Source organism: Ornithodoros turicata, chromosome 1 (assembly GCF_037126465.1).
Source record: "Ornithodoros turicata isolate Travis chromosome 1, ASM3712646v1, whole genome shotgun sequence".
NCBI lineage: Eukaryota > Metazoa > Arthropoda > Arachnida > Ixodida > Argasidae > Ornithodoros > Ornithodoros turicata.
This window is the reverse complement of record NC_088201.1, coordinates 103,381,566-103,391,965: the sequence shown is the minus strand read 5'-3', so window position 1 is coordinate 103,391,965 and position 10,400 is coordinate 103,381,566. Positions and strand designations below refer to the sequence as shown.

Below are 10,400 nucleotides of genomic sequence, written 5' to 3'. Positions count from 1 at the left end.
GGTATCTTGACTTTTTCATACTAACCATATCCTGGAAGCCCACATCGAACTGTGCCTGAAACCACCCTTCATTCCCAGAAAATGGCCACATATTTTAAATGATCGTAAATTAACCATCTCGAAACACATATGCGTGCCGCCATTTTTCTGACCGAATTGGTTTAAGCGGTCTATACCGCTGACGTAAGTGGTATCAGTGTTCAAGCTTTCCCTGCCTCTCTACGGAGCATACGGCAATGTAGATAACCGATGGCGGCTGGGAGCGTCTGCTCGATCTACGTCGCCTTCTTGATTACAGTGTTTTTCTTTGTGGGATCGTTTGCCAATGCCAAAAGGCGTTGATGATACCAGCTGTGCGCCTAGGATTCGTGCAGTTGTGCTGTCGCGTTGTCGGCCTGCGGCTAACTGGCGAAGAGCAGTATGAACGTCACGTATTATCAACCGAGTCATGCTACGCTTACATACGAAAGATATTTCTGTTGGAATTGTAGTTGTCTTTGATAAAGTAAATCAATTGGTTACTTAATTGCGAGACTTCACTCTCGTATCATAACCGCTGCATCACTTGCTGCTTACGGAGTGACACACTACGCACATATCTCTCTTTCGAATGCCTGGCGTTTGACGTTCCAGGAACAGTAATTAATCGTGTGAACAAGCCATATCTGCAAACGACATGTTATCGTACACATGCTGAAGGTACGTACGTAAGAATAAGGTATGAACGACAACTCTAGCACCAGATTCTTGATGAACGTATTTGCCGAAATTATACTACATTATTGTCGATTATATTAATTATACATTGTCGAGTGAGCAAGCACAAGAGATGCAAGAACAAAGAAGATACTTATATGAGGGCATGCATGGCTGTTGAGACCTCAAGAGCAGTAGAGAAGAAAGGACATAACAAGTACCTTGCACAGTACAAGTACACAGTGAAAGTGTAATTATCAGGAATATCTTTGCATCTCACTGCTCCACAAGGCCAATGCAGTCATACCACAACACATCAATCAACCACTAAAAAAAGATGATGATGACTCAATTGCATACATCATGTGGCTAAGTGATTAATCTGGATGCTGATGCTGGATTAATCTGGATCTGGATATAGGTTTCAGCAACCAGGTTACTCCTATTATCAATGCACATCTCCACACATTCCGCAGATACTGTAGTTTTATACGTAACACATAATTTTATGGCCATGAACAGAGATCATAGAACTGCATGGCTGACCTGCACACCTGACCTGATGAACAAGGGCACTACAAGATGGACAAATCCTTGGTACAGTTGAGGTGTTCTGTGGTCGGTCAGGTTTGCAGGTTTGCTGCACCTGAGAGTTGTACACTTAATTGTCTTGATGACTCCTGCGAAGTGTTCTCGCGTATTGCTCTCACAGATTTCAGAGATGAACCCGACAGGTTCTGCACTGACGTCCAGTTAGAGAGCTCGATCGATCCACAACCAAGACGTGTTTCGTAAGTGCAGCACAGAGAAACTGCGTGACCGATAGGGTCGCTTGCGGCGTAGTCAGCAGCCACACTATCGCTACACTGAACCCAACTTGACAGATGCGGTGGGCACCGACCCTTACGAGCCCCGTTCTTCCTGTTCACCTGTTGTAAGTGCATGCGCCATGCTCAGTCCCAGCACAGCACCGCTGTCAAGCTTCTTAATTCGCTCCTGTGCCCAAACTGGCTGCGTCCGCGATGACGGTCCCAGTGGGTTAATGTATAAGGCGTTTCTCGCTGTGCGAGTATCTGTGCTCGTCGTCGAGCCGGACTGAGGCGCACCGACTCCGTGTTCCACGCCATTTCAGGACACTGTGAACCTCATCCTCATCTGTCCTTACTTCTATGCATCGTCTGTGGTGGAAGAGTGTAAAGAAAACGAAGAGGAACATCGCGGGCACGACCCACTGCCATCATCCGCTTACATTGTCTCGTGGCAGACATTAGACCTTGCTTCATCCACCCCTTACGGGCGTCTCCCGCTTCTATTTTGTTACAGAGGTCATACCCCACTATCCAGTGAGAGGTGCTGCAACGCCATCATCCCACATCAACATACAAGAAGCTTCTTTGTACCAATGTATGTTTTACAACCAAGATGGGAATAGAAGTGTATAAGGTGGTGGTGCTGATGAAAGGGAACGCCGTTGTCGGCCTCACAGAGGTGGGCAACGTCACGGCTGAAGCCCTGGATGAATGTGCGTCCTGGGCCGACTTCTAAGGGAACTGTGCCGACATATGTCTGAAAGCGTCTGAGGAAAACCCAGGAAAAACCCAGACAGCACAGCCGGCACCGGGATTGAACCCGGGTATCTCCCAGTATCGACGTGACATGGCCAGCACGCTAACAACTGAGCCACGGGAGCTGGTCAGGTGTATAAAATGGACACTGTGAATACCGAATGTCACAGCCCGAACGGCTGCCAATCGGATTGGTTGTAGCTTTGAGGTCTGTGGTATCTGTGTTTTAGTCGGGAATCTGTTCGAAGGTTTTTATCTCGCGACGTATAACGTGTAACAAAAAAAAATAATATTTTTATCAGTATTACGGTATGCAAAACACGCACCCATGATGTAACAAACCAAATCTATGAAAGCGTCCCAACCCCTTCCTTTATTTCCTTTACGGCTAGTTCTGTTTGACCTATTCGATTAATGGGCTCACGACGATTTTCGGTGTGCATGTTTTCCTTTGTTGTCACGCCTAGCAACAAGCAGTTTGCAGGAGGATGATCCATGTTTTTTTTTCTTTTTTTCACGTTATGGTTTCTGTGTTAGCATGTCCTGACGATGGCGCCAGAGCGACGGGAGTACCTGGGAGAGAGTGATGCTGATGCGCCATTAATCATTAAATCATTTTTCAAAGTCTATGCCTCTATATAGGCGTCCAGTTCTCCGCTTTGTACAAACCTTTTGATATTTGCTTTACGACTAGTTATGTTCGAGCTATTCGATTAAAGGGCTCACGAGTCTTTTCGCTGTGCATGTTTTCTTTTGCTGTCACGTCTAGCAACAAGCAGTTTGCAAAGGGATGATCCGTGTTTTTTTTTTTTTTTTTCACGCTGTGGTTTCTGTGTCTCTATTTGAGCAGTGTCATTCTTGGCCTGGCCTGCGGAACCCTGCTGCACCCATGAAGACGAGGGTGCGGGCATATCCCAAGGATGGCGCTTCGGCGACGGGAGTACCAGCAAGAGAGTGATGCTGATGAGTCATTAATCATTAAATTATTGTACAAAGTCTATACTAGTGTATAGGCGCCCAGTGCTCCGCTTTGTACAAGCCTTTTGAAATTTCCTTTACAGCTAGTTCTGTTTGACCTATTCGATTAATGGGCTCACGAGTATTATCGCTGTACAGGTTTTCATTTGTTGTCATGCCCAGTAACAAATAGTTTGCATAAGGATGATCCGTGTTTTTTTTTCCCCCGCTATGGTTTCTGTGTTCCGATTTGAGCAGTGCCATTCTTGGCCTGGCCTGCGGAACCCTGCTGCAGCCATGAAGACGAGGGTGCTGCATATGCTAAGAATGGCGCTACGGCGACGGGAGTACCAGGGAGTGAGTGCTGCTGATGAGTCATTAATCATTAAATTATTGTACAAAGTTTATGCCAGTGTATAGTCGTCCAGTGCTCCGCTTTGTACAAGCCTTTTGAAATTTCCTTTACAGCTAGTTCTGTTTGACCTATTCGATTAATGGGCTCACGAGTATTATCGCTGTACAAGTTTTCCTTTGTTGTCATGCCCAGTAAGAAGCAGTTTGCAGAAGGATGATCCGTGTTTTTTTTTTTTTTTTTTTCACGCTATGGTTTCTGTGTTTTGCTATTTGAACAGTGCCAGTCTTGGCCTGGCCTGCGGAACCCTGCTGCGGCCATGAAGACGAGGGTGCGGGCATATCCTATAGGATGGCGCTACGGCGACGGGAGTACCAGGGAGAGAGAGATGCTGATGAGTCATTAATCATTAAATTATTGTACAAAGTATATGCGTGTGTATAGGAGTCCAGTGCTCCGCTTTGTACAAGTCTTTTGAAATTTCCTTTACAGCTAGTTCTTTGACCTATTCGATTAATGGGCTCACGAGTATTATCGCTGTACAAGTTTTCCCTTGTTGTCATTGCCCCGTAACAAGCAGTTTGCAGAAGGATTATCCGTGTTCTTTTTTTTTTTTTTTTTCACGCTATGGTTTCTGTGTTCCTGTTTGACCAGTGCCATTCTTGGCATGGCCTGCGGAACCCTGCTGCAGCCATAAAGACAAGGGTGCGAGCATATCCTAAGGATGGCGATGCGGCGACGGGAGTACCAGGGAGAGAGTGATGCTGTTGAGTCATTAGTCATTAAATTATTGTACAAAGTTTATGCCAGTGTATAGGCGTCCAGTGCTCCGCTTTGTACAAGCCTTTTGAAATTTCCTTTACATCTAGTTCTGTTTGACCTATTCGATTAATGGGCTCACGAGTATTATCGCTGTACAAGTTTTCCTTTGTTGTCACGCCTAGCAACAAGCAGTTTGCAGAAGGATGATCCGTGTGTTTTTTTTTTTCACGCTATGGTTTCTGTGTTCGTATTTCAGCAGTGCCATTATTGGCCTTGCCTGCGGAACCCTGCTGCAGCCGTGAAGACGAGGGTGCGGGCATATCCTAATGATGGCGCAACGGCGACGGATGAGTACCAGGGAGAGAGTGATGCTGATGCGCCATTAATCATTAAATCATTTTGCAAAGTCAATGCCTCTGTGGTACTAGAGGCACAAGACAGTAGACAGACGTGAGGGAAGACCGGCCAGCCGAACAACGGCCCGAGCTGGCCGTGCAGTCGTGTTTTATTACCCGCGCGCCTTGATCATTGGTGCGCGGGGGATGGTGATGACGATGCTGCTACAGGGCTCCCCCCTAGCGAGTCGCCGGAAGCTAATGAGCGTTGTGGAGGTGTGGTGCCCAGGAAACTCGGGGGTGAGGGTCCATTTGCGGTTGTTGCGGCGGGCAGGAGGACTGGAGGGGGGTCGATGGGGAGGGCTAGTGGGATTGCCAAGGTCCAGGTCGGGAGAAACACCGATGGAGCAAGCGTTGGATGTTTCTTGAGGGGCCTCGAGGAAAGCTGGCTTGAGACGTTCCAGCGCGACAGTTTGTTCTCTGACCAGGATGGTGTAGTGGGTAGAGGCTCTGTGCTGTACGCCGTGAGGACGAGAGTAGGGTCGTTGCAAGGGTTTCCTCACGGCGTCGCACCGAAGGAAAACATGCGAGCATGTTTCGAGGGCGGGGTGCTGGAAACCGGTGGCAGGGCGTGGTGTGCGGGTGGGGCTGGGACGAAGAGCATTCATCGTGTCTCGTAGGCGGGACACATAGCCGGCTGGTGGTACGGCTACGGGGTCCACTGCGGCAGAGATGAGGTCACCGGGGAGTCGCAATGAGGTGCCATAGACCAACTCGGCTGTTGAGCAACCCAAGTCGCGTTTGAAAGCCGATCGGATCCCGAGAAGGACAATGGGAGAACTTCGGTCCACGGGACTTGAGGCGACGCCCGGAGTGCGGCTTTTATCTTACGGTGAAGCCGCTCCACCATGCCATTGGAGGCCGGGTGGTACGCGGTAGTACGAATCCGTCTGACGCCCAGTATGTTGGTGAGGCTGGTGAAGAGGGCGGACTCAAATTGGGCGCCGCGGTCCGTCGTGATGATGGAAGGAACGCCGTACCGCAACACCCATGTTGTTAGGAGAGCCGAAACGACGGTGGCCGCGGTGGCGTCGGGGACCGGGGTTGCTTCTGGCCAACGGGTGAAGCGGTCAACGATAGTGAGCATGTAGCGGTGACCGTCGCCGATTGGGAGTGCTCCCACGAGGTCCACATGGATACGCGCGAAGCGGTCGTTGGGGGAAGGAACTGGGATGGGGGTCGGTGGATGTGTCTCTGTATCTTGCAACGTTCACAAGAACGGCAGGTCTGCACACAGTGCTTGATTTGCTTGCGCATGTTGGACCAGACATATCGTTGGGTAAGCAGGCTTTGCGAGGCGCGTATGCCGGGATGGGAAAAGTGGTGGTAGGCTTGGAAGAGTTGACGTCGGAGTGATTGCGGGAACGAAAGGCCGTTGGCGACCTTGAGATGTATCGCAGGCGACAGGCCGGACCGAGCCAGGTAAGGCGACGTCGTCAATTGTTAAACCGGATGTGGGGTTGGCGCGGTACTGTGCCAGCTCATCGTCGGTGAGTTGGGCTTGCGCGAAATCGTCGAGAGACGGTGGGGAGGTCGGTATGCCGATCGTACTGACACGACTGAGGGCGTCAGCTACCAAATTGTCGGCACCACTGATGTGCTGGATGTCGGTGCTGAACTCTGCCACGAATGCAAGGTGTCGAAGTTCCCGGGAACTGTATGTGGTGCTGGCGGAGGAGAACGCGTAGACGAGGGGTTTGTGGTCCGTGAATACCGTAAATGTGCGACCTTCCAAGAAGTGACGAAAGTGCTTGATTGACAGGTACACGGCGAGGAGCTCTCTGCCAAACGTGCTGTACCGCGTCTCCTGGGGCTTAAGTTTACGGGAGAAGAAGACCAGCGGTCGCCGGGCCCCGGACACCTGTTGTTGAAGAACGGCGCCAACGGCTACGCTGGACGCGTCCACTGTGAGTGAGGTTGGGGCGTCGTGGCGTGGGTGGAACAGGAGCAACACGGATGCAATTTCCTGATTGATGGTCTCAAATGCAGCGGTAGCTTCTTGTGTCCACAGTAAACGAGAAAGAGATCTGCCGTGCTTGGTAGTGAGCAGGGCCTCGAGAGGGTGCCATTCTTGGCCTGGCCTGCGGAACCCTGCTGCAGCCATGAAGACGAGGGTGCGGGCATAACCTAAGGATGGCGCTACGGTGATGGATGAGTACCAGGGAGAGAGTGATGCTGATGCGCCATTAATCATTAAATCATTTTGCAAAGTCTATGCCTCTATATAGGCGTCCAGTTCTCCGCTTTATACAAGCCTTTTGATATTTCCTTTACGCCTAGTTCTGTTTGACCTATTCGATTAATGGCTCACGAGGATTTTCGGTGCGCACGTTTTCCTTTGTTGTCACGCCTAGCAACAAGCAGTTTGCAGAAGGATGATCCGTGTTTTTTTTTTTTTTTCACGCTATGGTTTTTGTGTTCCTATTTGAGCAGTGCCGTTCTTGTCCTGGCCTGCGGAACCCTGCTGCCGCCATGAAGACGAGAGTGCGGGCATGTCCCGCCAGAGCGACGGGAGCACCCGGGAGAGAGTGATGCTGATGCGTCATTAATCATTAAATCATTCTGCTAAGTCTATGCCTCTACATAGGCGTCCAGTTCTTCGCTTTGTACAAGTCTTTTGATGTTTCCTTTACGGCTAGTTCTGTTTGAGCTGTTCGATTAATGGGCTCCCGAGTATTTTCGCTGTGCATGTTTTCGTTTGCTGTCACGTCTAGCAACAAGCAGTTTGCAGAGGGATGATCTTTTTTTTTACGTTATGTATCTCTGTTCCTATTTGAGCAATGCCGTTCTTCTCTTGGGCCCGTTTGCATAAAAGTTGAGTATGAGTCTCAGACTCAATCTCAATAGCCTCGGTTGTTCAATGAGCACGCGCTCGCTGCTCGTGCGAAAAGCGCTGCCCAAGCTATTGAGAATTAGTCTCAACTCTATTCCTATTTGAGCAGTGCCGTACTTGTGCTGGCCAGCGGAACCCTGCTGCCGCCATGAAGACGAGAGTGCGGGCATGTCCTGATGATGGTGCCCCGACGACGAGAGTAGCAGGGATAGAGTGATACTTATGGGTCATTAATCATTAAGTTATTTTGCAAAGTCTATGCCTGAATACACGATGTTTCAGAAAACGTATCGTCGATTCTAATTAAAAACTACAACGCCAGCCTCCAGCCTACACCTATGTGGTCAACAACATTTGTTTCTATGTTTTGCTACCTCCTGAGGTGAATGTCATGTAACGTAAGTGTTATTATATAAATTTTTGCGAGCTGAACTCAGAAATTTGCCAAGTCAATATCACTTTTTTACACCACCAATGTGAATAATTGACAGGAATACTGAGGGGCTATCCCTAGCGGAATATCATGCTTTACGGAGCACCCAGAGCATAGCGCGCGACGAATTTTTCAGCGTAACCGTTGTCAGTCAAATTTTAAATTCAATTTTAAATTTGACATTGTACAAGGGTAGTTCAAGGTTGAGAGATACTTTCGCTGGACAAAAATCAGTGAGTAGATATACAGGGTGTCCACGCTAGGTGTTAACAGATTTTTTAAAAATATATCAATCACTTTTTTCGAGATGAAATCAATTGCAATATAGCATATGCTGAAGGGCACTCCATAGGGGGGCATTAACAGACTCCTAAGGCAATGTCTTAATTAACTTTCAATAATTAACTTTTTAATTATAAATGCTACGAAGTTGCTCCAATGAGAACATCTGATCTCTTCGGACACCAGATACCAAAACCGTTTTCAGAACAAAAATCCCTTCGGTAGATCGTCCGCAAAAAATTCGTAAAGGAACGCCATTTTTTCCTTTATTTGGTTTATTGCGCATCTTCAAAGAAGCGGCTTTCCTTTACCCCCAGTGTGAGAGAGTGAAAGAGCACAGTGCCGCCTCATGCGTCGAAGATTAGCTTTAAGTTGCGGAAACAAAACAAAAACACATATCTATCGGTGACTCTATCGCGACTGCCCTTATCTTGTGCTGCATTTTCTGTTTTCTTTTAAGCTTTTTCCAGGACGCAAGAGGCGATAGTGTGCTCTTTCATCCTCTCGTATTGGGGACGAAGGAAAGACGCGTCTCTAGAGATGCGCAATGAATAAAATAAAGAAAAAAATGGCGTTCCTTCACGAATTTTTTGCGGACGATCTATCGAACGGATTTTCGTTCTGAAAACGGCTTTGGTATCTGGTGACCGAAGAGATCAGATGTTCTCATTGGAGCAACTTCGTAGCGTTTATAATTAAAAAGTTAGTTATTGAAAGTTAATTAAGACATTGCCTTTGGAGTCTGTTAATGCCCCCCTAGGGAGTGCCCTTCAGCATATGCTATATTGCAATTCATTTCATCTCCGAAAAAGTGATTGATATATTTAAAAAAAAATCTGTTCACACTTAGCGTGGACACCCTGTATTTGAGTAAAACTTTCGGAGTACGAAGTGCGATGCTTCTCGGGTCAGCGGCACGTGCAACACTGAAAGTGCAGCAGCGGCAAGTAGTGTGTACGTACCTGTGGAACAGCTGTGCATAATTAAGTTCCTTGTGAAGCAGAACATCAAACCAGCTGAGATTTTGCGAATATTATAGGCACAGTGTGTTGCACAAACGACGTGAAGGGGAAGTCTGTGCGAATTGTGTTGAAATGTATGGCGAAGGACGATATATAGTGACGAATAAACCACATGGACACGTTCGTCCTACTGCAGTCACGCTAGTGAACATCGCAGGCGTTGAGCAAGCCATCCTTGAGAACTGACGAGTAACAGTTCGGGGCAATGCAGCCCAGCGTAATATTAGTGTCGGCAGTGTGGAGGCAATTATCGACGAGTACTTACGGTTCCCCAAGGTCGGTCCGTGCAAGATTGGTTTCCCGACAACTCACTTGTGACATGAAGGGAGCGCACATGGCAGTGGCTGAGCAGCTGCTGAACCAGTTTCAACCCTAGGGGTCGGATTTTTCCAATCAATAGTCGCAAGTGATGAAGCCTGCTTGCATCATTTCACCCCAGAGGTAAAAAGAAGCAGCATGGGATAGCGATACAAGAATTTAAATATGGCAGTGTTGTGTTTGTCCCTTTGTATGTTCCAGCCTCAGAACTTCCCATCATAGTGACATAAGGCGTCCCCGCCGCCAAAGACAAGCAAGATGCAGCCGTCTACTGGGGAGTCAATGGGAACTGACCTCTGGTACGTACGGGGTGTCATCCTTGTGGACTTCTTCGAGCACGCAGCAAGGATTATTGCCCAGTACTACTACTGGTTCATAAAGGGTGCCGTAAGAAACGCAATTCACGAGAAATCTCCTGGAACGTTGTCTGGAACGTAATTCTTCTTTATCAAAACGCTCACGGAATTTGGCTGTAGGACCATGGCCGCAATATACTGCGAGGTTTCGCGCCATGTTTCTCGCACCCCATGTTTATCCCGAAGCCATTACCATTTGTTCGGGCCGCTTAAACAACACTTTAAAGGAAAGGCGTTCGGCACAGATGAAGCCGTCCTGGAAGACGTTCTGCAGTGATTACGACAGCAGCCCACTTTTTCTACGCCAAAGGCATTACAGAGTCGCCACAACAACCGCCAGCGGAGTGTAGTTCGCACGGTGAATACTTAACAAAGAAACACACAAAAAAAACAGACGTAGTTTGGTGCTTGAAGAATTTTTCATTGTAT

General features: G+C 48.2%; 1 protein-coding gene across 1 annotated transcript; it reads right to left on the bottom strand.

Annotated features, from left to right (window-relative positions):
• Nucleotides 1–4,840: 4,840 nt before the first annotated feature.
• Nucleotides 4,841–5,814, bottom strand: LOC135381147 (uncharacterized). The gene is made up of 2 exons (XM_064612533.1): nt 5,559–5,814; nt 4,841–5,445 (listed from the first exon to the last, which is right to left on the bottom strand). The coding sequence occupies exons 1-2, from the start codon at nt 5,812–5,814 to the stop codon at nt 4,841–4,843; spliced, it is 861 nt and encodes a 286-aa protein (XP_064468603.1).
• Between the last annotated feature and the right edge of the window lie 4,586 nt (nt 5,815–10,400).

What these genes read in the sequence shown, in the direction of transcription:
- LOC135381147 (XM_064612533.1), bottom strand. Translation starts at nt 5,814, where the DNA reads ATGCTCACTATCGTTGACCGCTTCACCCGTTGGCCAGAAGCAACCCCG. An exon ending in CATGGTGGAGCGGCTTCACC is followed by an intron (nt 5,446 to 5,558) that starts GTAAGATAAAAG and finishes GTTGCTCAACAG; the next exon opens with CCGAGTTGGTCTATGGCACC.